General features: G+C 42.1%; 1 protein-coding gene across 7 annotated transcripts in view; it reads right to left on the bottom strand.

The window, feature by feature from the left end:
- The window catches only part of TJP2 (tight junction protein 2), a 137444-nt gene that overhangs the window by 13344 nt on the left and 98567 nt on the right, over positions 1-25533 (bottom strand). For all 7 annotated transcript variants that reach the window (XM_025359010.1, XM_025359005.1, XM_025359007.1 and 4 more), the window contains 14 exons: positions 23842-23944; positions 20700-21303; positions 15697-15800; positions 14933-15086; positions 13226-13334; positions 12985-13118; positions 11856-11922; positions 10883-11033; positions 6634-6742; positions 5279-5489; positions 4387-4574; positions 3403-3498; positions 2584-2663; positions 1336-1546 (listed from right to left, as the gene is read on the bottom strand). In XM_025359010.1, coding sequence (XP_025214795.1) covers positions 1336-1546; positions 2584-2663; positions 3403-3498; positions 4387-4574; positions 5279-5489; positions 6634-6742; positions 10883-11033; positions 11856-11922; positions 12985-13118; positions 13226-13334; positions 14933-15086; positions 15697-15800; positions 20700-21303; positions 23842-23944 — 2321 coding nt within the window. The remainder of the gene's footprint in view (positions 1-1335; positions 1547-2583; positions 2664-3402; positions 3499-4386; positions 4575-5278; positions 5490-6633; positions 6743-10882; positions 11034-11855; positions 11923-12984; positions 13119-13225; positions 13335-14932; positions 15087-15696; positions 15801-20699; positions 21304-23841; positions 23945-25533) is intronic.

Genomic DNA, 25533 nt, shown 5'->3' with positions numbered 1-25533 from the left:
GAACACAATCATTCACCCCCATCCTCTCCAGTATCAGAGATATGCTAAAAATGACATGGGTGGATGATGATGGGCAATGAACTCAATAAGCTATCCTCATCCTGAGGGTATCATATCCTTGCAGTCTCCTCATGTTGCCCCCACAAAATAATGCCCCGCATGACCACAAAACTTATGTAACCCTTTAAAACTCTTAATAATCCCATATGCACAGAATTCATCATTTATATAGATAGTGAATATTTTGTTATTAAAATATGTCACGTTATTAGACCATTTTACTTTCATGAGTATTAGCAATGGGTCTTTGTTTCATGGACTTAAAAATATATTCTATTAGGTAAATCTTTAAACATGTACAAAAGTACAGATAGCAGTTTAATGAACTCCCATGTACATATCAACCAATTCAACAACTAACAGCTACCAAGTCTCGGCCAGTCTTGTCCTGTCTATAATCCCATTTACTCTCTTCACTCCAGACTATTTAGGCAAATTCCCAACATAATATTAGGTCAACCATAAATATTTTATTTAGTATGCATTCCTAAAAGAACTTTGTTTAAAAAAGATCACAATATTATTATTACACCTAACAAAGAAGAGTAATAAACCTTTAAATCATCCAATACTCAGAGTGTCCAAGTTTCTAGTTTGGAGATTTTTTTTTTTTTTTTTAAGAGACAGGGTCTTGCTCAGTCACTCAGGCAGGAGTGCAGCGGTGCCATCATAGTTCACTGCAGCCTTGAACTCCTGGCTCAAGCGATCCTCCCACCTCAGCCATAGGCATTACCACCATGCTTGGCCCTTTATAGTAGAGACAGGATCTCACCATGCTGCTCAGGCTGGTCTCCATCTCCTGGGTTCAAGTGATCCTCCTGCCTTGGCCTCCCAAAGTGGGAGGATTACAAGTGTTATCCACCATGCCGGACAGGGATATTTTTAAATAATGAAACCAAGTTCCTTTTGCTTTGTGAGTTAATACATGTATTGATGGCGAGTACTGAACAAAGACACAATCTCTACAGAGATGCAGGTGTTCGGCCTGGCTCAATCACTAGCCTTACAGTCTTACAGGAAAATCTGAACTTCATCAAAATGGCTAATTATTACCATATCATGGATCTTCAGGATCATTTTCAAATAGACAAAATTACAAAGTTCAATATACAAATGCCATTGGTCTAACATCTCGTTTTATAGGATTAACTATTTTTCAAGGAGTCATGAACACGATTTCAAATTCTCCATTCAGATTAATTAGTCATTTCTTCTATTCTTCAATTCTCTATTTCTCATTTTTGAGCAAAGGCACAACATTTACATTTCACTTACCTGTAAAAAGGTGTGCACATGTTTTTTTAAGCTTGTTGGCTTGATCAAATAACTTTCGAGAACTTTTGTTGGACGCTGGATTTAACCTTTGTCTCATGGTTTTGACACCTTGTCTGGAGTCTGGGTTGAAAAAAATCACAATTGGGAACCACTGGGTGTAATTCAACAGGTCCACAGCTTTCGGAGTCACATCCAGTAGTGCATGCTTATCCTGTTACAAATGGGGAACAGTTATATAAATGGGTATATAAAGTAATATAGCATCAAAGACTTTGTTTTAATAAGTAAAGGCTGTATGAGACATATCTTGTTTGTTTATTTATTTACTTATTTGAGATGAAGTCCCGCTCTGTTGCCCAGGCTGGAGTGCAGGGGTGCAATCTCAGCTCACTGTGACCTCCGACTCCCGGGTTCAAGCAATTCTCCTGTCTCAGCTTCCTGAGTAGCTGGGATTACAGGTGCCCACCACCACCATGGCCAGCTAATTTTTGTATTTTTTGTAGAGACAGGGTTTCACCATGTTGGCCAGGCTGGTCTCAAACTCCTGACTTGAGGTGATCGCCTGCCTCTGCCTCCCAAAGTGCTGGGATTACAGGCGTGAACCACCATACCCGGCCTATCTTGTAAATTTAAATCAAGAAGCAGAACACATTTCCTTCCACATAATGCCCACTTCAATATTATCAATGTGTTAGAACTTCTGATAAAATGAATTAACACATTATTTGGTATAATGCTGAGAACTCTGAAAAAAAAAAAAACCAGTATGTTGCTGCCAGAAAACAGTGACTGGTTTCCACACAGTGAAATGGTTTGCATTCACATTATCTTTTTTTTTTTTTTTTTTTTTTTTGAGATGGAGTTTCGCTCTCGTCGCCCAGGCCGGAGTGCAATGGCGCCATCTCGGCTCACTGCAAACTCCGCCTCCTGGGTTCAAGCGATTCTCCTGCCTCAGCCTCCTGAGTAGCTGGGACTACAGGCACTTGCCACCACGCCCGACTAATTATAATTTTAGTAGAGACAGGGTTTCACCATGTTGGCCAGGCTGGTCTCTAACTCCCGACCTTAGGTGATCTACCCACTTCAGCCTCTCAAAGGGCTGGGATTACAGGTGTGAGCCACTGCACCTGGCCAATTTTTTATTATTAACATTTAATGATTAAGGTACAGATACTATTCTAAAAGTGACTGCAGCAAACCATGATCTAATTATTTCTGAGAACATGGTCTGTGGATGAATTTTCTCACCTGTTCAATAATTTGCCTCACGGTATTTAACCGGACCACTCCGGTGGATTTCTCAGATCCTGCATCTTTTGGTTCCGTTTCTGCAAAGGCAAAAGCAGGGAGCTAAATAATTGTTTAGAAAACGGGGACAATCAAATACTCCCACCTAGCATCAGCAATGACGGCACACCTGACATTAGGTGCCTCCTAAAGAGATTCAGTGGGAAGGACCCACACAGCCTGCTTAGCGGAAATCTAATCGTGAAGAAACGGTTAGGCCAGTCCAACAGGAAGCATTCTAGGAGACAACTAGCTTGGATTCTTCAAAACATCAGTGTAACAAAATTATTTAGGAAAAAAGAGGGGACTGGAAAGACATAAAAATCACAAAAAGACATAAAAGTCAAATGTCATGAATGATCCTTGGTTGTATCCTGAATTTAAAAAAAAAAAAAAAAAAAAAAGCTATGAAGCACATAACTAGGATGAAAATGTGGAAAATGGACTATATACGAAATTACACTGTATCAATGTGTTATCTTTCTTGGCTGTGATAATGGTATCGCAGTTATGTGGGAGAAAGTCCTTGTTCTTAGGAGATTCCCACAAGTATTCCGGGATAAAGTGTTATAAATGATTCTGCAGAAATATTTGAAAGAGTTTGTGTGTGTGTGTGTCTATGGTGCAAGGAGTGGGTGAGAGAAAGTGCATGAAAAATGTCAGCAACTGGTGATTCCAGGTGAAGGGTACGTGGGTGTTCACGATTCTTCCAACTCCTCTGTTAGAAATTTTTCAAAATAAAAATATGGGAGAGAAAAAATAAAACACTGACAGACTTACTAGCAGTTTGAAACCAGTCAGGTAACTCATTTGCCAATTTTTCCATTGCTATATCAGCTATGGGGCCGAATAAGACCACAGGTCTCTTGAAACCAGCTGAAATGACAAGAAAGGCCGTTAAAGCATACACACTTGCCTAGCTGTTAAGATAAGCAGTACAAGTATCATATGGGCTTTTGATAACATAACTAAATGAGAGAAACTGTGGTTTCTACCACCCCCAACTCAGCTTGGCTCTGTCCTGAAGAATATGCCTTCACTATCCTCACCATTTAAAACAATTTTTTTCTTTTCATTCAACCACATACTAACCTAGATATATTTTCTTTAAGAGACAAGATCTCACTATGCTGCCCAGACTAAACTCAAACTCCTAGGCTCAAGCGATCCTCCTACCTCAAGCTTTCTGAGTAGCTGGGACTACACTGCCTAGCTCCTCACCATTTTTAAACACAAACTTTGCCACTGATAATATATGGAAACTTTTTTTATTTTTTGCAGAGATGAGGTCTCACTATATTGCCCAGGTTAGTCTTGAACTTCTGAGCTCCAGTGATCCTCCCACCTTGGCCTCCCAAAGTGCTAGGATTACAGGCGTAAGATACAGTGTCCAGCCAATATGAGGAAATTTTTGAACAGTGGTATTAAAACATTTTTTAGGTTGCAGAAATAAGCCTGAATTTAGGAATTGGAACAGCTTTTTAATAAATCATGCTCCTTGTTAGAGTTTGATTTCAACTCTATAAACTGCCTTTGGCATAACGGACATACATAAGTTAGAATTTGACCATACAGTCTGAAAATGAAGGTGAACAGTTAGAACTTGACCACACAATCTGAAAATGAAGGTGAACAGTTAGAACCTGACCATACAGTCTGAAAATGAAGGTGAACAGTTAGAACTTGACCATACAGTCTGAAAATGAAGACGAACAGGCTCAGAGCCCAGTCAGATCATTTCCAGGCCCCATGTTGCTTCCTCACCTTCTCGCAGCAAAACCCTTTCATAAGCCGGGAATTTGGTGCTGACAGACACAACGGCTGTAAGGTCTTCCCGACTTTTCCTCAGGTTCTTCTTCACCCCAGACCTCTGGCCACGCATTCTCCAGAAATCTGCCCTGTCCCCAGCATTGTCTCTCTGGGCATTCTGAACACTGGCCATTTGTTCAGCTCTGAGAAGAAACCATGGGAAGTAAATCTCTAAAGCCAGACAACGCAGCAAACATACATTTCATTAATCAAATCCAATCGATTTTACTTCTGAGCTCAGAGAAGACTCCGCTTGACAATGAAGAAGTTTCAGAGGGTGGGAAATGTGGGGACCGTCACTTCCAAATGGGAGCAGAAAAAGGCTGGGTCTCTACGAAATCTACCAGAAATGGCTCAGCAATAAACATGTGAAATCTGGCTCATTCTGATACGCCGGTACACAGTACACACCACACCTGGAACTCCTGCTCAAATACAGGCCTCTTTTCTAGGTTCCTGCACTGTCAGCCAAATACCAAGTGTTCACTGGGCTGCATAAGCCTCTCCAAGGATGGAGACGGGACACCAGACAAGGGTACCTTGTCTCTAAGAGGTGTGCTGGCATGCTATGGCCATTCAGTATCTCTCTTGTACACGGTACAAGGCAGTAGACACTCTTTAGGAAGTTGTTCAAACAGCCACATGCAACAACCAACCACATGATGCTAAATTTACTCACAACAAACCAGCTGGTGGCTATTTACAATTCACGCCACTCTCCATAAACAAGAAACAGATGATGACACGTAAAGAACTCATGTGGGGTTTCCTTTTGCAGGGAGGGGGCCTGTAGTTTTCTGCAGGGGGAAGGATTAAAAGGGGTGTGTGAGAATGCGATCTCTGTTACCTGCTCTTGTTGGGGATTAAGCCTTTCTCCAACTCGTTCCCAATCCTCACAGCCAGCCAGTGGCCCAGTTTGCCATCATACAGCGTGTCTACCACTCGGAAGACCTCCCCCCTGGTGAAGGCCAGGCTCTGTGGAGTTTCCTTCTCACATTCAAAGTGGCTTCTTATAAAAAATGAATCTCCTCTGCCACAAGCCAGGATGTCTCTATACACTGAAAGACAAAAGCATTGTTTGTTGCATCCAGCTTAGTACAAGTTAAAAGTATTAGACATTCAACGCAGCTTCTCCCATCTCTGATCTCCCCTTTACCTTCCTTCCATTCAGTGCACAAGTCCTATGGGAATCACAGCTCCAACAGGAACGAGGACAAATGACCAGCTTCACGGCTTGCTGCAATGGTTATTTTTATTTCAACTTGACCGGGCCATGAAATGACCAGGTATTTGGTCAGACTTTATTCTAGGTCTTTCTCTGAGGGTGTTTTTGAATGAGAGTCACGTATAAATGGGTAGCCTGAGCAAAGAAGATCGCCCTCCCCGATGCGGGTGGGCCTCATCCAATCAGTTGAGGGTCTGAAGAGAATGAAAATCAGACCCATTCTCAATTAAGAGGAAACTACTCTTCCTGCCTGATGGCCTTCGAAAGGCAACATCAGCTCTTTTCCCTGCCTTTGTACTGGAACTACACCATTGGCTCTCTGGGTTCTCAGCCCTTCAGACTGAGACTAGAACTAAATCACTGGCTCTCCTGAGTCTCTACCTTGACCATTTTCACTGCAGATCTTGGCACTTGCCAGTCCCCATAATTATGTGAGCCAATTCTTTACAATAAATCTCTTTCTCTCCTATTGATTCCAATATCTCCTATCGGTTCTGTTTCTCTGGAGAACTTGATTAACACAGTCGCCAATCAAACTCTGAAGCAGACAAGGAAGATACTCTCAACCCTCACTTCACAGATGAGAACAAGGCCTGGAAAGGCGAAACAACTTGTCAGACTGGCCGGGGGCAACAGGGGCACCAGCCAGCAGCCATGGCCTTTGCACCTGTCATATGTAAACTCACTAATAACTCCAGGCAGAACGTAAGGCTGCATCACTGTTCAGGAGGGCAGTTTTATTCCAAAATGACACAACTAGTAAAATTATTTCAGTGCATGCATAGAAAACATTTTTATGGAAAAGTTAAATGGCACCCAGATTTTCTTCACACACCTAGGACCCAAGGATTAGGTGTTGAGATCCATCTCAATTTTTTATTACCCAGATTTGCCTATTCTGGTACCAAGACACCTCTCTCATCCTTCCCACTCCCCACCCCCAACCCCAACAAAACTAAATGACCAAACTTGCTCACCATCGGCTCGGCTCTGAGCTAAAATGGTCACCATTTCACCTTTAGGGATTTCTAACAGGTAGAGAACGGCATCTTCCCGCACTAGTCCTCTGAAATCCTGTGTGTTCACCTATGAGGAAGGAAAAACAGAAAGAGAGAAAAAAAAGAAAAAACAGAGAAGTTTATAGTAAGGTGCCACTGAGCCTTTTTGTTTGTTTTCATCAGGGCCTGACCAGAGCAAAGCCAACACGTAAATGAGTCCTTAATGTCACTATTCAAGCCCTCCCACCCAGCGCCTTGCTATGGGCCTGGGCACTATACCTTCTGGCCTCCCCACACTGCCAACCGCACCTTAGAGATAAGCCATTGAAGCAAGGATCTGTCACCAGATCAGATTAGAATTTATTGTGGTTGTTTCCATCCATGTCCCTTCTGTGAGTCTCTCACAGAGGTGGCCAAGAAGGTAATACGCAAGTATGAAACAGATAACTATAACGCAATAGGGAGTGTTGGAGTCTGTGGCAAATGAGTACGCTGGCCCAGCATTCACGCTAATTTTAAACGGTTCAAATAAAAGTGTGCAAATAAAGACTGACCAATTTCACCCTTCTCCTATAGCTTCTATCACCTAAAAGTGTTTAACATGTGTTTATAAAATTGAAAGGTATTTATCAAATTAAAGAGCCTCAGCCTTATAGTTAGAAAGCAAGTAAAATTGAAATGCAGCACAAAGAACATGACATTTTAAAATCATAGTGCTACATCTTTTTTTTTTTTTTTTTTTTTGAGATGGAGTCTCCCTCTGTCGCCCAGGCTGGAGTGCAATGGCGCGATCTTTGGCTCACTGCAACTTCTGCTTTCTGGATTCAAGCAATTCTTCTGCCTCAGCCTCCCCAAGTAGCTGGGACTACAGGCATGTGCCACCACATCCAGCTAATTTTCTTTTTGTATTTTTAGTAGAGACGAGGTTTCACCATGTTGGCCAGGCTGGTCTCGAACTCTTGACCTCAGGTGATCTGCCCACCTTGGCCTCCAAAGTGCTGGCATTACATGCGTGAGCCACCACGCCCGGCCCATAGTTCTATTATGTTTAAGCCTATTTTAAAACAGAATTATAAATAAGTAAAACACGAAAATCATAGTAAAGTACCTGATGTTAATAATATTTTGTAGAAATAAAGATATAAAATTCCTATGAAATATTTTCTTCAGTCATTGACAATTACAGAATCCTTTTAATCACAAGAGTAATGCTTTATTAAAGAAGAAACTTATCCTTAGTTGGGTGGGCTTTAATTAAGGCCAAAATCTATGAGTAAGTGAAAGTTGGCATTAGACTAAAACTAATTTGGTGCTTTGAAAATAAAGTGATGTGCCAAAGCAATCGAGTTAATTTTTCCTTTGAAACAGTATTTAGTATTTAAGGTTCGTCTCTGTCCCCCAATCAGGGATCATCCCATTTTGGTATCCTTTCTTGTGCCATTTGTTTATCTACATCTGTATCTACATACAGCCATATTATATTTTTACATGTCTATATATGCTTATATTTATTTATTTAAATAAGACAGGGCCACAAGGCTGGAGGAGGACCTTGGGAGTCCTTCAGTCCATCTCTCTGGCCACAAGAGATTGACCTTAGGTCAGGCTCGATCACAGTCTTCGATAGCCAAAAACTATAATGGTCAAAATTAAAGCACACATGGTAGCTACATTTGAAAAATCTACATGGTTAATAACCAAACTTAGAAGTCTTTTTTCTCTTTTCCATCCCATAAAAGTTTCTGGAAGAGAAATGACAACGCTATCAGATAAATAACAAGCAAAGAGCAGTTAAGTCAAACAGGAATAAGCAAAAGCACATATATTTCCATTATTGATAAGGAACATACATATCCTGCTCATGCCTTCATTCCACACGGCAAGCTGTTACCTTTGCAAAACAAAGAGCCACACTTAAAAACCCCACAACAGAAGAAAGTGATTAGCATGTGTATAAGGCTCACTTTATATATTCAATTTGGCCATGAAAAGGAGCATTGAAACAAATTAAAGTAGAAAAAGGCTAGGGCAGCACTTTTCTACTTGAAGGTTACATTGAACAGTCCTTTCCAATAAATATCCTCTTTGATTAGCTGTTTAGTAGTCTACAGGGTCTAGCCATGTCTGCTGTGAGCCTGAAGAGGATCCTGTATCAGCCACAGCTTAGTATTGTGCAGCAGCTTCTCCGTCCTTGTAGGCAAACTCAATCTTTTTCACCCCTTTCTAGAACTGAAAGTTTCTTTTGTAGTCAACAGAAAATTTATTCGCACCCAAGAAACGAGGACCACCTATTGCCTGACCTCCACATGGGATGACTGGAAAAGAAGCCAGTTCCCAGAGTTCCTTCCATGTTGCCAGGGTGATAACAAGAAACAAACACCTTAAGTAAAAATGCTGATACCATGACTTTTTATCCATGGAAGCGACTCTCCCCAACTAACAACTTACAGAGAGGTCTGACTGCCAAGCCTCTAGGTGAATTCACTACTTTTCTTCACGGAAATTTAGAAAATCTCCCAACCCCTCAACGTACAAAAATATTTTATCCTTGAACCTTAATGAGCAAAGGCTCCAAATTTCTAGCTATCATCCTATGGCCTCACACTAGTTAGAAAAAATGCCTTTTTTCTTCATTAGCATATATGCAAAGAGTAAACTGGTATGAGCTGGCACTCAGATGGGTTTTCATCAGTAACATTTGGCGAGTGGTATTTCTTAGGATCATGCAGTACCATGAGGTTCGTGCAGCTACAGTCTTCTAGGATCCTGACCGGGGCCAAGGAGGGTCTAGAATTTCACCGGAAAGCTTTGGCAAAGCTCACGATCAAGGTTTGCCCTTCATCTGCTCCACAAATGAAATCCGAACTACTGCAATGGGTCCAAGAAGGAAGGGGGCTGCCTGCTTTTGTACTTTGCTGCCTGCTTCCTTGAGAATTCTAGAACTTTTTTCTCCCCTCTCCTTGGAGCCTAGAAGCCCCTACCAAACCCTTTAGTTTACTACAGATGTACTTTTTACTAACATTAACAAGAAAAAAAAAAACAAAAAAAACTTATATATATGAACTGCAAGTTTGCAGAAGCAGAACGAAATTTCCAATGAATACAGTTAACAACCGGGCGCGGTGGCTCATGCCTGTAATCCCAGCACTTTGGGATTGGGCGGATTGCTTGAGCTCAGGAGCTCGAGATCAGCCTGGGCAACATGGCGAAACCCTGTGTCTACTAAAAAGACAAAAATTAAGCGGGCACCTGTAATCCCAGCTACTGGGGAGGCTAAGGACTAGGAATTGATTGAACCCAGGAGGCGGAGGTTGCAGTGATCTGAGATAGCACCACTGCACGCCAGCCTGGTGACAGAGCGAGACTGTCAAAAAAAGACAGTTCCCTAGTATTCTATATTTTTATTGTAAGTAGGTACTTGATGTTCTTGAAATTTATTCTGAAGTCAACAAAGAATGCTACACACACACACGCAAGTTATTTTTTATTTCTTTAACAGATTATACTAACACGTAGTAACTTTAAATGTATCAATATTTGATTAACCAGGAATTCCCTTTCCTGGACAATTTTAGATGTAAATAACACTGAGTAGCAGCTATTTGTTATCTTCCAATAAGAAAAAAGAATGGACACTGACCTTCCTATTCGGTGCCAGGGAACTCTGCTAGGTGCCTTGTAAGTGTTACCTGGTCTAATCTTCCCAGGGTCCCTGAGAGGCAGGTATTCTCATCCCCATTAAACAGATACAGAAACCCGAGTCTCAGGGTGAACCAGGGTCACAGAACTAATAAGAGGCTGGAACGAAATTCAAATCACCCAGTCTGATGCCAACACTCACCTTTGTTCAATTACAGGACACTGCCTTAAGAAAGATGGCAGTCAGGGGGAACACAGTGAAAAAAAGCAAAAATCAGAAAGATCTTTTTGAAAAATCTTTCCTGTAAGTGCTTACTTAGAGTCTCAATGTTTTCACATTAATCAGACTAATAAAATCTTGGCAAGAACTGAAACACTATCACTTCTCACGGATACATGGATGAGTTCTGGGTTCCAAGACCAACAGGACCCATTTGAGGAATACAGAGACTTCAATGCTGGGCATTAACAAACTCGCAGCTGCCCTATTTCACCAGCTGAACCACTTTCTCTTCCCTTACAGAAAGAACACCCAGAAAAGCACACCCCTTACAAGTAACTTCTAGAAACAGAGCTGGACTGTTCTTACCTTCAGAATCTGGTCTCCTTCTTGAAGGCCCTCCTGCTCTGCCGAGGTCCCCTCTTGAATGCCAGCAACAAATATCCCAACATCATTGCCACCAGCCAACCGGAGGCCCACGCTGTCTCCCTTTTTGAACCTTACCATTTTCGTATTAGGGCTGCAATAGGTTCCGTTTCAGAAAGGAAAGATGGGAGATATTTTTTAAAAGGGAGAACAAATTTAGCAAACGAGAGATTTAATTTCTTCTAGCTATACAGTAATTTATAGTTTACAAAGCCCTTTCATTTTTCTCATAGATCTCATATATCCTACAATTTTATCTTTCTTGGGACCATGAGATGAGTATCAGTAGGTCCCTGTTACTGGTGAAGACGTAGAATTACAGAATCTTTATGGCAACGCAGTCAAGATGAGAAAGCAAATAAAGGGCAGAGTTAGGGCTAAAATTCTTCCAAAGGAAGGCCTGCTTGCACTGCATTCTTGTCAAAGACACAGTCTGGGTACAAAGAAGCAGTATCCTAATGCAGGAGGCTGCTGCCCTTGAACCCTGCTGAACTAGGGGTTCTGATTATCAAGGGCAGAGCACAGCAGCACTCCTCCTCCCTCCCCGACACGGACAGACACTGGGTCCATCACATTAGTGTAGTCACCACGGGGCACCGTAGTTTAGCAATACTTCACCTATTTGGGAGTGAATTTATCTGACAAACACAAATATTCAGAGTAACACTCTGGAAAGGTAGCTAGATGGGTAGATATACAGACAACAGTAACATCACAAAGTTCACCCACTTCTACATTTTGCTGTTCATACAAATGATTCATCTTTCTCATAAGCACTACTAATGGGGGTTTGTTAAAGGTGGCTGATAATGTACAAAATCACCATCTAGGCAAAAACCACCACTCTTCTGGATTTCAGTTACAGAGAAAGAGCTGTAAGGAAGAAGGGAAAACAAAGAGAGACTGAAATACATACCCATATATTGCTTCATCTTCAGGACTAGGACGAAGAAAAGTTCTTGGGGCTGCTTTTGGTTGAGGAGCTGTGGGTTAAGAAATATCTATTGTTATCAATCTGGACTAACAAGAGTGCGTTTCTAAATAGAAAAGTCACAAAATCCACAAAAAAAATGTAAGTCTATGCCACACATATGTCATCATAAACAAAAAGACGTTGCTAAGGTGCAGTTTAACTCTGAAGCATTAGCAGGTGCCAATGGTTTCTCAAAATACAAGAGATAAAAAAAATGAACCTCTAATATGCAGGGCATACGATCACATGTACAAGAACATAGAATTTTTAATAACTTATAAAACATATAATAATGATAGTTTCCCCTTAAATATTTATGAATGTAAAATTATGATGATAATTGTAGGGTGGTGGGGAAGGGTTGGGGGGGAAGAGGTCAGGATCGAGGATGGGAGAAAACAATGACCTCAACTTATCAAACATGACAAAGTGTGACCAATTCTAATGGCATATAGACAAGGCTATTATTTTATACTTTGTCAATGTCAAAAGAGAGAGAGAAAGGAGGGCCTCTTCCATATATAATTTTTTATTTCTCTCTTCCCTTTCAGCCACCCTCTGGAATTAAGTACACTCTTATTTATATATACACATATACATGTACATACATATCTGTATACATTCACATATATACACACATACATGTATGTATACCTATATGTATAATTTCAACTTTTATTTTAGGTTCAGGGGGTGCATGTGCAGGTCTGTTACATGGGTATACTGCATGATGCTGAGGTTTGGGGTACAACTGATCCTGCCACCAAGGTGTGAGCATGGTACCTAATAGTTTTTCAATCCTTCCCATCTCCTCCTTTAGTAGTTTCCCCCCAGTAGTCCCCAGTTTCTGTTATTGCCACCTTTATGTCCATTTGTACCCAACGTTTAGCTCCCACTTAAAAGTGAGAACATGTGCTATGTGGTTTTCTGTTCCCATGTTAATTAGCTTAGGATAATGGCCTCCAGCTACATCCATGTGGCTGCAAAGGACAAGATTTCACTCTTTGTTATGGCTGTGTGAGCACATACTTCTGAACACAACTGTTGAAACTGAGTGGTCTTAAAGGCTTACCTGGTGGGTCCTCTTGGTATCTGGGTTCCTTGTTGGTCTCTGGGACAACTGTGCCTGCAATATCCCCTGTAGACTTAAAGGGAGTGGGTGTCGCACCCATCCTGGACAATCTGCTCGGCGTGTCCTCTCTGGAACTGAAGCACATGTCATATGTTAATGTCTCAAGAGATAACAGTTTCATAAATACATATGTGTGTATATTCACAATGACATGTACAAGGGAAAATGCACGTCATCTTACCTTGGCCTTTCCTTCAGCTTCTCACTTGAGGAATGATAATCATAATCAGAATACTGCTGACGTCTCTCCTCTGGAGAAAATGATCGGTTTGACTCTATTTCTGAGATATCTAGTTTCAAAAATAAGAAAAGACTTTTAAATAAAATATTTAAAATATTCTCCTACCCAGAGAAATTGCACTATTCTCTGGGTAGGAAACACAGGAAATGGAAGTGAGGTAGGCAGGAAATGTGCTATTAGTCTAATAGTCCTCCTCTGGAGAAAAACTTGCTCGTTTTAAGGGAAAGGCATTAATTAATAAAGGGGAAGGCAAATTTAGAATTGTGTATTTCTCTTTTGTCTCATTTTCCATCAAAGCTGCTACAGAAGAGTCAAAATTCTATTATTGGATCATAGATGTATACACTAATTCTTCCCAAGAAGCCCAGTGCTTCTCTAACTTTAAGGTGCATGCAAATCTTGTTAGAATACAGTTGTTGCGGGGCTGTTGAGGGGAGACTGAGATTCTGCAATTCTATCAGGTTCCCTGATTATGCAGATGCTACTGGGGTCAGGGGTTGGGGGATGAGGACCACATACTGAGTAGCAAGGAAAGAAATGCAAACCCCCTAACATGCTGGCATTATTTCTCATGCTCCTTTTGTTTTCCTGCACTGCATCCATAACAGTGATAACAACTTCTGATACATTGGAAACTGAATTAAGTTTTACGGTTTTATAAAGAAATTCCTTAAAAAAAAAAAAAGATCAACAAAAGCCTGCTTTACAACTTGGTAACTTAATATTTTCTAAACTTCTCTGCATAAAAGCAACAGTAGATGGTTCAGTGGGATATATTGTGATTAACTATTTCTATTGGCAATTTTTACAAGGTTAAAATGTTATCCTATGTATAATTCATATTCACGTAATGAATATAGCTCTTTAAAAGGGAAGAGGTGGTGGAGACTGCTAACTAATGAATGCCACAATATTAGCCACTTTGATTCTTTTTTAGCATCTACTTGTCTTAGCTATCCTCCAAATTATCTTCTCTATTAGAAATACTAATCGCCACTTTTAAAGAATGAGCAATTAAGGCTGGGCCTGGTGGCTCACTCCTGTAATCCCAGCACTTTGGGAGGACAAGACGGGTCACGAGGTCAGGAGTTTGAGACCAGCCTCGCCAACATGGCGAAACTCCATCTCTACTAAAAACACAAAAATGAGCCAGGCGTGGTGGCAGGCGCCTGTAACCCCAGCTACTCAGGAGGCTGAGACTGAAGAATCACTTGAACACGGGAGGCAGAGGTTGCAGTGAGCCAAGATTGTACCACTGCACTCCGGCCTGTGCAACAGAGGGAAGACTCTGTCTCAAAAAAAAAAAAAAAAAAACACACAATGAGCAACTAGCATATATATACATGATATGGTTAGCTCTTTGAACCACTCAAACACACATTTTTTTACTGACATGTTTTGCTTTCAATTGCCTAATTAATAGTTCTCTGAGAGTTTGCAAGTGCACCAGAATTTTATATTGGAAACCTAATTTCAATAGGCACTTTAATAAGCAAATTACAACCAAACAGTGACCTTTGGGGATTAAGGTTTCAAGGAGGTTTTCCTTGGAAATTTAACTTCCAGCTGGATAGCTACACTAAATAGAATAGGGAAGCAACGGCTTTCCTCACTTCCAGCTAAGCTCACAGCCTCCTCTTCATTTACCTTCTATTTCTGAGTCACTGTCATTTAATGATGGGATGTTGATGAGGGTCTGCTGGCTGTCTCTCAACACCACTAGCTGTAGTTTTCCTCTTGACTTTTCTATCAATTTTCGAGCATCCGTTAAAGACATGTTCTCAGTTACAGTCCCATTGATCTGTGTTTATAAAGAATGGTAATGTTAAATGCAATAAAATTATTCACAGTAGAAAATTCATATTTTCCCCTTTTAAAAATGTAAAGGCTTTGCTCAGATATTCAAACAGATATTGGCTTTAGGATGACTCAATAAAAATGAATTGTCCTTTAAATTAAATATAATCCTGCATGCCTGGATCCCAAATACAGGTGTAAGTTACTCTGCTAATTTATTTAACTTCCAAGCTCAAGACAATGGTTTGGTTTACTACTGGAACGTGTTTCCTGACTGGAGAGGTTTACAAGACCTATTAAATATTCAGCATTCATATACCACCAACTTTCCTTCTCATCTTTCCTTAGTTTAAGGAATAGGGACCTAAACTTTAAACAGGAAAGAAGAAAATATTCATGGAGTTTTTTGTTTTTGTTTTCTAAACTGACATTAAACTGTTACAACCCTTGATGTCTGGTTTTTCTGATAAAAATCATCTCATTATGCTGCTCTTGCCACCTCTGTCAACACTGACCTCACTGCATCTAAGTCTCACTGTGTTGGTGCTGAAAGCGGACATGCAGGCTATGAATGGCAGTATGCACACTACTGTTCTCTGCCCTCATCTACCCACCTTGAGAATTATGTCTCCTTCGTGAAGGTTGCCATCTTTAGTTGCCAGACCTGTTCTGGTCATTTCCTTTATGAAGATCTGACTCCCAAGCCGGAGACCATACTCTAGGAGACAAACACATAAACATACACATATGTCATCAACTTGTTCAGAAAACTTAGTCTGGTTTATAGGACTATTTTAAAATATATATTAAAAAGTTAATTTTGTATATGGGAAATTCTGTAAGATGACTGGCCTGAACTCTTCAAAAAACTCAATGCCATAAAAAACAAAAAAGGCAGAGAAACTGTTCTAGATTAAAAGACACATAAAAACCAAATGCAATGCATGAACTATCATAGGTCCCCTGATCCAGTGGAGGGTGGGAGGAGAATGAGTTACATCATTTGGAGCAATTTGAAATGAACTATAATATATGAAAGCGATATTAATGCTAATTTTCTTAAGTGTGATGATGGTATTACGGTGACTGATGTAGGAGAATGTTCTTATCCTTGGAAGATACCTCTGAAATATTTATGAGTAATGGTGAGTTGCCTGCAACTTACTTAAATAGTACCGAAAAACCCACTGAGAGAGATACAGGGAGGGTGATGGAGCAGAAGGAAAGAAAAAACAGGAGGAGAAAAAAGAAAGTAAGTGTGGCAAAATGGTAACAATTGGTAAAATTAGGTGAAGGTTATAAGTGTATTTGCTATAAAATTAACATTTTTCTTTTTTTTTTTTTGAGTCAGAATCTTGCTTTGTCACCCAGGCTGGAGTGCGGGGCCATGATCTCAGTTCACTGCAACCTCCGCCTCCCAGGTTCAAGCGATTCTACTGCCTCAGTCTCCCAAGTAGCTGGGATTACAGGTGCCCACCACCACGTCCAGCTAATTTTTGTATTTTAGTAGAGACAGGGTTTCACCATGTAGGCCAGACTGGCCTCGAACTCCAAATTAACACTTTTCAAATAAAATGTTGGGGAGAAAAAAACAATTCAGCACACCTTAATAGGCATTTTCTGCTGACAATGAGGCTGTCTACAGGCAGGCACTGCAAACAATCCAGCATTTTAGATTATATGAAGTTTGGCATTGAAAGGAATTCAGTGGGTGAAGAAAAGGGGTAAAAAAGTTAGGCAAAGCAATTAATAAAGCATTTAACTAAAACCAAAATAGCTTTGGGGGTTTAAGGACTCTGAATTGCTATCAAAAGCAAAAACATTGTAATTACTAAGGATGTATATTTTTAAATACTTTCAAGGCTACTTAGACTATTCTGGTTTTACTTAATAAACTTGTAAAAATACATTATTTTAAGAATAAATTTTCACATTCTAGGACACCACCACAACAGAGCAGGTTTTAAAACAGGCACAACTTTTTTTATTATTGTTCAAACTAAAAATCTTATAATTACAAAACAAAGTAACTTTCCACAATTCAGGAAAGGTATGAAGTCGATTTTAAAATAAGTTTTAAATGATTTATGGTAAACTTGCCAGCCAGATCTTATCATAAAGATTAGAAGTGTTGTGGTCCAGCCCTAGTCCTTTAGGAAGCTGATAGTCAAGAATGGAATAAGAGAAAGGCAAAACTACTTTCAAGGATGGCGATCCTCTAGTGGTCAAACAGCCTCATAGCCCAGAACAGAAGGCTGAGTGAGACAAGCTTGAGTGACGTCTCTCTGGCATTTTTCCTCAATTCCTCAATCCTCTTAAAAAATGCACTCATTATAATTTTGCAAATAGATATACCAGTGTGTATGTGGGCATTTCACAAATGAAGATTTAAAAATCAGTTGACCAGCTTCTAAGAAAGACAACTGGTGCCATTAAATGTAATAGCCGGATCATATTTTTTCTTAATCAAATGTAGGTCTCACCTACTGTCGAATTTCTTTAAAGATTAATTCTTACACAACCCTAGCCAATGATAGCCAAATTATTGTGAAAACTTAATAAAAGGTAGCAACATTTTTCTTTTACAAAGTGGAATCGGCCCAGTGCAGTGGCTCACACCTGTAATCCTAACATTTTGGGAGGCCGAGGTGGGCAGATCACCTGAGGTCAGGGGTTTGAGACCAGTCTGGCCAACATGGTGAAACCCCATCTCTACTAAAAGTGCAAAAATTAGCCGGACATGGTGGTGGGTGCCTATAGTCCCAGCTACTCGGGAGGCTGAGGCAGGAGAATTGCTTGAACCCAGGAGATGGAGGCTGCAGTGAGCGGAGGTCGTACCACTAAACTCTAGCCTGGGCAACAAAGTGAGATTCTGTCTCAAAAAAACAAAACAAAACAAAACAAAAACAAACAAAAAAACCACTGTGAGATCCTTACACTTCCTAAGATGCACACTCCTCAGGGAGATATTGCAATCTCAATGTACTCATTTATTTTCATGGACTGGACTCCAGGTATGTCACTATTCACATCTTTGCATTATTCTTCAGTTGTTTCAATAGACACCTAGTTACATAACTCAACTCTTCACAAAAAAACTAAAGAAAACAAACCCTCTCATCTGATAGGCTATCAAAATGCAAATCCCAAACCTTAAAGTCTTTTCCTTTGCATTCTCAAGTGCCCTTTATCTTTTTTCCTCTTAGAATGAGAACAATTAAGAGAACAAAAGGAAATTAAAGATTTTACATGCTACAAGGAATCTTAAGTCAGAAGACAAGAAATAGTGCTAGGCATATCTCAACACTAGGCTCAAAAGCCCTGCTCACTCACCTACTTGTTTCCAATCACCTATTTCCAGAGGATGGAGTTTGAGTTCCAGCTCCACCTTCACTTACTGGCTTCCATGGGCAAGTCACTTCCCCAGTCTGAGTTTCAGAATCCTCACCTATAAATGTCCCCTGTAAACTCCACTGTATGGCTTGGCACAGTGGCTCACATCTGTAATTCCAGCATTTTGTAATCCCAACCAAGGCACGTGGATCCCAGACTGGGAAACATGGTGAAACCCCGTGTATACCAAAAAAAAAAAAAAAAAAAAAAAAAACCAAAAAATTAGCCAGCGTAATCCCAGTTAGCTACTGTTGGTGGGGGAAGTTGAGGTGGGAGGATTGCTTGAGCCCAGGAGGCAGAGGTTGCAGTGAGCCAAGATCATGCCACTGCACTCCAACCTAGGTGACAGAGTGAGACCCCATCTCAAAAATAAATAAATAAAACCCCTCTCTATCATGGTATTCCTCACTTGTAAAACAGGAACAAAGTCTGCTAACACACAGGGTTCCTGTGAGGACTACGTAAAAGAATATTCAACATGGCCCCTTGCATAGAGCAGAAACTCAACAACGATTAGGCGGAGTACTGTCCTCCACTGTGGTTTTCCAACTGAGATGCAGCAAGTTCACTAGGAGAGCTTATTAACACAGAGACTCTGGGGGCCCACCCCATGGTTTCTTTTTTTTTTTTCCAAGACAGAGTCTTGCTCTGTCACCCAGGGTGGAGTACAGTGGTACCATCTCTGCTTACTGCAAACTCTGCCCCTCAGGGTTCAAGCTATTCTCCCACCTCAGCCTCCCGAGAAGAGGGGAATTACAGGCACCCGCCACCACGTCCAGCTAATTTTTGCATTTTTAGTAGAGATGGGGTTTCATCGTGTTGGCCAGGCTGGTCTCCAACTCCTGACCTCAAGTGATCTGCCCACGTCGGCCTCCCACAGTGCTGAGATGACAGGTGTAAGCCACTGCACCGGCCCCATCCCATGGTTTCTGATCCAGTGGGGCTGGCCTGGGCCTGAGAGTCCGCATTCCTCACAGGTGCCCAGATGATGCACTGCCTTGAGAATCACTGTTCTCCTAGTTTAAAGCCAAAATTCTGGAGCCTGGCTCCTCCACTGATGACACAACTTTGTGTATGTCAATGAACCTTTGTGCCTCAGTTTCTTTGTCTATAAAATGGAGATACAAGAGTCCTCCCCGATTAGGGAGTTCTGAGGATTAAACGAACTAAGTGGTGTTAGGCATTTAGGTCAATGCTGGGTACAATGCTAGTTAAGTGCAATCAAGAGATAGCTCGGCCAGACGCGGTGGTTCACACCTGTAATCCCAGCACTTTGGGAGGCCAAGGCGGGCAGATCACCTGAGGTCAGGAGTTTGAGACTAGCCTGGCCAACCTGGCAAAACCCTCTCTCTACTGAAAATACAAAAATTAGCCAGACAGGGTGGCAGGCACCTATAATCCCAGCTACTTGGGAGGCTGAGGCAGGAGAATCACTTGAACTTGGGAGGCAGAGGTTGCATAAGCCGAGATCACGCCACTGCACTCTCCAGCCAGGGTGACACAGTGAGACTCTGTCTCAAAAAAAAAAAAGTTAGCTGGCCAGGTGCAGTGGCTCGTACCTACAATCCCAGCACTTTGGGAGGCTGCAGTGGGCAAATCACCTGAGCTCAGGAGTTCAAGACCAGCCTGGCCAGCATGGTGTAACCCCATCTCTACTAAAAATAAAAAACTCAGCCAGGTTTGGTGGTGCACGCCTGTAATCCCAGCTACTAGGGAGGCTGAGGCAGGAGAACTGCATGAACATGGGAGGTGGAAGTTGCAGTGAGCCCAGATTACGCCACTGCATTCCAGCCTGGGCACCAGAGCCAGACTCAAGACTCTGTCTCAAAAAAAAAAAAAAAAAAAAAAAGGTTAGCTATTCCTGGCCAGGCGCGGTGGCTCACACCTGTAATCCCAGCACTGTGAGAGACCGAGGTGGATGGATCACCTGAAGTCAGGAGTTCAAGACCAGCCTGGCCAACATGTTGAAACCTGTCTCCACTAAAAATACAAAATTAGCTGGGCGTGGTGGCGGGCGCCTGTAGTCCCAGCTACTCAGGAGGCTGAGGCAGGAGAATCGCTTATACCCGGTAGGCAGAGGTTGCAGTGAGCCGAGATCATGCCACCGCCCTCCAGCCTGGACGACAGAGCAACTCTTTCGGGAAAAAAAGAAGAAGAAAGAAAGAAAAAAAGTTAGTTATTCCTATCACAACACTGCTTTTCTTCCTACATCAAGCATGCCTACCTTCGTTCGCTCTGCTTTTCGTCAGGAGGACTCCGATGGGCCCCGGCCGCCCCCTCGGCTCAGGGCTGGGGCTGCGTGAGCGCGGGTGCTCGCGGCTGCGGCTTCGGGGCCCCCGAGAGCGGGCGTCGTGGCGGGCCCCGCGCCTGTACTCCGGGCTGTAGGTCCGCTCGTAGTCTGGGTCGTAGGCCTGGTGATAGGCCCGCTCATAGTCCTGGTCAATGCTCCGGCCGCGGCTGCGGTCGCGGTCCCGGGATGGCCCAAAGTCGTGGTCCAGGCCCCGCTCCAGGCTCCGGCCACGGCTGCGGTCTCGGGCACGCCCATGGTCTTGGTCCAGGCCCCGCTCCAGGCTCCGGCCGCGGCTCCGGTCCCGGCTGAGGTCCCGCTCCCGGCTCCGAGCCCGCTCGTGGGGACGCCCCCTTTCCGGGCTGTCCTCCCAGCTGCGGCTGCGCCCCCCATGGCTGCTCAGCCGGCTCCTCTCGCTGTACCCACTCCGGAAACTTCTGCCGTCAAACTCGTCCATCACCTCAAAAGCCCGGTCATCCTGATCCAGGGGAGGGCTGGCCTGAAGCGGGGCCACCTGGACCTTCCGGGGCCTCTTGACCACCTGTTGTCAAAACAAACTCAGTGTGGATGCAGGACAATCACAACTGAATGTGGAGAAGATAGTGGTTTTAAGAGCCCTAGTTCTGGTTTCAGTAAAACTGTATCCCTGCCGACTCACTCAAGTTCAGATTCCTCATTGGGAAACGGACAATAAAAATCTCACAGGGTTAGAATAAGACAATGATGTTGAAGCTCTGAGTACAGTGCCTTGAATTAAGGTAATAATAAAATAGTACCTCCAAAATCTGCTTCTACTCAAGTTTGAAAAGCCTCAGAGGCCCAAATCACTAAGTTCTAAAACTCAAACAAAAATTCAGAAAGTGTGACATTCTATACCCAGCTGCCTAGGGGGCAAAGGGGGATGGAGAGAAGTTGATTGATAGGTACAAATATATGGTCTGACAGAAGAAATAAGACCTAATGGGAGATTGGTAAGGTGACTATAGCTTACAGGAATCCACTGTACATTCCAAAATAGCTGGAAGAGAATAATCTGAATGTTTCTACCATAAAGAAATGACAATTATTTAAGGTGATGGATATTCCAAAAACACCGATTTGAATTTTACAAATCATGTCTATGGCCATACCATCGTGAATGCACCCGATCTCGTCTGAATTTACAAATCATATGAATGTATTAAATTAATCACACATACCCTGTAACTATGCATTATTCATAAATTTTTAAAATTTTAAGGAAGAAAAGTCAATGCCTTATTTACTTATTTATTAATTATTAAGACACAGTCTCGCTCTGTTGCCCAGGTTGGACTGTACTCAGCTCACTGCAACCTCCGCCTTCCAGGTTCAAGCGATTCTCATGCCTCACCCTCCCAAATGCTGGGATTACAGGCACACACCACCATGCCTGGCTAATTTTTGTATTTTTAGTAGAGGCGGGGTTTCACCATGTTGGCCAGGCTGGTCTCGAACTCCAGACCTCAGGTGATCTGCCTGCCTCCATCTCCCAAAGTGCTGGCGTGAACCACTGAGCCTGGCCCAATGCCATTTTTAAAGTGAGCAGTGGGGAAGAGGGGCAAGGGGAAAGAGGAACCCTTCTAGAGTAAAAGGCACTAAAGAGATAATGATTAAATGCAATGAGTGAACTCTGGATCCTGGATAGGGAATAAAACATCTATCAAAGACATTCTGAGAGCTAGGTATGGTGGCTCACACCTGTAATCCCAGCACTTTGGGAGGCTGAGGTGGAAGGATCGCTTGAACCCAGGAGATCCAGATCAGCCTGGGAAACACAAGATCCCATCTCTAAAAATGAAAAAGACATCTTGAGATATGGACTGGATATTAGATAATACTGTAAAATTATTACTTTTCTTAAACTGGATAATAGTATTATATAGATGAATGTCCTCATTCACAGGAAATGCATGTGAAGTACGTAGAAACGAACTGTCACGTCTGTAACTTTCCTTCGAATGGCTGGCAAGACATGAGTGTTTATATACATACAGAGACCAGGTAAAGATGGCAGAATAGTAATATTTTAGAAGATAAATGTTTATTACACTGATCTTTCAACTTTCCTGTTTGAAAATCTTCATAATATAAAGTTGAAAAACATTACCATATATGTGGCTGGGTGTGGTGGCTCACGCCTGTAATCTCAGCACTTTGGGAGGCCAAGGTCAGCAGATCACCTGAAGTTCGGGACCAGCCTGATCAACATGGAGAAACCCCGTCTCTACTAAAAATACAAAATTAGCCGGGCATGGTGGAGCATGTCTGTAATCCCAGCTACTTGGGAGGCTGAGGCAGGAGAATCGCTTGAACCCGGGAGGCAGAGGTTGCGGTGAGCCAAGATCACGCCATAGCACTCCAGCCTGGGCAACAAGAGCAAAACTCCCATCTCAAAAAAAAACAAAAAAAAAAAACAAAAAAAACCACAAAAAACCTATACCTGTATCTCTCTCTATATATATGTGTGTATGTGTGTGTGTATATATATATATATATACACACCATATATGTGGGTATATCCCTATTTTATTAGCATTCTCACTTTGTGTGTCTACCTGCCCCACTAGAGTGAACACACCTTGCAGCACAGATTGGCCCCAGGGCCTAATGGCATCCAGCTCATAGTTGATCCTCAGCCAGTGAATGAATGAATGAATAGATGAATGAAGATTATATAGACAGTCTTCTAATGAAACTCTTAGTCTATGAAGATATAATACCCCTTGCTTGGGCCTTTATAATGAGTTTTTGAGCTGAAAATTTTTTCCTAAATTTTTTCTGAATCTAGCTAATTCTCTCAGGGAATAATTGCCTAACTTTGTTCCTAAGGCAAACTAACTCAGATCAGAGAATCACTGGCCTCAGGAGAAGACACAAGGAAAGGCAGGAAGGATAACTTACACACATCTTCACACCCCTCCAAAAGTACTGAGAATCCAAGAACAGCAGTCCCTAGGTTATGTAATTCTGTCAAATGCTTAAAAGCAAGGGGTAATTTTCTTCTGGGCAAAAGAACAAAATGCTATTGAGGCAAGCTGAAAGCAAACCCAGTACTTACAATAGCAGCGATCTTCCCACTTTTTCTGAGTTGTTGAACTGCAAACGAATGAAGCACATCCTCCATGGGGGTGCCATTGACCATGACCACTCTGTCATTTTCTCTGTAAACAAGAAACAAAAATGGGTCATGAAAAACTCCCATCTATTCATTGTAAATTATTTATTTAGGAACAAATAGAAGCAGCAAATCGACCTGAAAGGCTTTCTAAAGGGCTCAGGGTCTGGTGGCGCCCAAGGCCCAGTCAACTTGGCATGAGATCTTCCAAAGAAAGGAACTGGGGGCCATACAGCTCAATTCTGAGTGTCTAAATGGAAATCATCTGGGAAGAGAGAGGCCTGATCTCCCCAAACTACAGGGTCACACCACGAGGTACTGGCACTTGATGACAGTGAGGTCTGGACACCAAAAGGAACTTCTCTATCAATCCCCCATTGCCTAAGGTGCACAGTGAGCTTCAGAAAAGTCTAAAAACACTCCTTCCAAGTAGGTGTATATCCATCCATTTGTGCTTTTGTGCAGGAAAAGGGCCAAAAGCTTGCCTTGGATTCTTAAAGAAATTTTGAAATCACAGAATCCTATTGCTCCAGTTCATCCCAAATATTACTTTAAAATTTTGCATTTCTCCATATGAAATACTAACTTTGATAAAACTACAGAGGCTTTCTTAACTATAATTTTATTTTTTTAGAGGCATGGTTTCCCTCTCTCACCCAGGATGGACTGCAGTAGTGTGACTGATGATAGCTCACTACAACCTCAACTTCCCGAGCTCAAAGGATTCTCACCTTAGCCTCCCAAGTAGCTAGGACCCGAGCAGGTGCATGCCATCCCAACAGGGTCTCACTATGTTGCCCAGGCTGATCTTGAATACCTGGCCTCAAGTGTTCCTGCCACCTCAGCTTCCCAAAGTACAGGATTATAGGCATGAGCCACTGTGCTTAGCCCGCAGAGGCTTTAAACACCAACAGAACCTAAACTTTTGAGCTATTTAGCCAATGCAGCCATACAGTTAACTTTCGATTTCGTCCTGAGAAGTTATCCTGTGGGAATCAGGCATGCATCATTTAAAATGGCGTTACTAGCTGAGTACGGTGGCTCATGCCTGTAATCCCAGCACTTTGGGGGGCCAAGGTAGGCAGATCACTTCAGGTCAGGAGTTCAACACCAGCCTGGTCAACATGGCGAAACCCCGTCTCTACTAAAAATACAAAAATTAGCTGGGTGTGGTGGCAGGCACCTGTAATCCCAGCTACTCAGGTGGCTGAGGCAGGAGAGAATTGCTTGAACTCGGAAGGTGACGGTTGTGGTGAACTGAGATCGCACCACTGCAATCCAGACTGGGTGACAGAGCAAGATTCTGTCTCAAAAAAAAATAATAATAATAATTAAAAAGTAAAATAAAATGGTGTTACCTCTTCAGGCCAGAAAGCTGGCAGCTGGAAAACTTGTGGTTTTCCTATAGTAAATTTTCCCAACTTCCACATCCCTCTTACAAATAAGATAATCAATAAACCAAAGTCTCCTTATTCAATTCTTAAAAGAATATAAATTAAAACAAATATAAACAGTGTTGGGTAAGCATTGGGGTTGAGAAGCATGCCAATTTAAAACTGCATGTTCAGAAACGATTCCTAAACCTAGGAGGGATGTTTGGGACTATCTCCTTACAGAAACAACTGCCCTCCTCGC

Source organism: Theropithecus gelada, chromosome 15 (assembly GCF_003255815.1).
Source record: "Theropithecus gelada isolate Dixy chromosome 15, Tgel_1.0, whole genome shotgun sequence".
NCBI lineage: Eukaryota > Metazoa > Chordata > Mammalia > Primates > Cercopithecidae > Theropithecus > Theropithecus gelada.
Note: the sequence above shows the minus strand (reverse complement) of the source record. Positions and strands in the feature narration are given on the sequence as shown.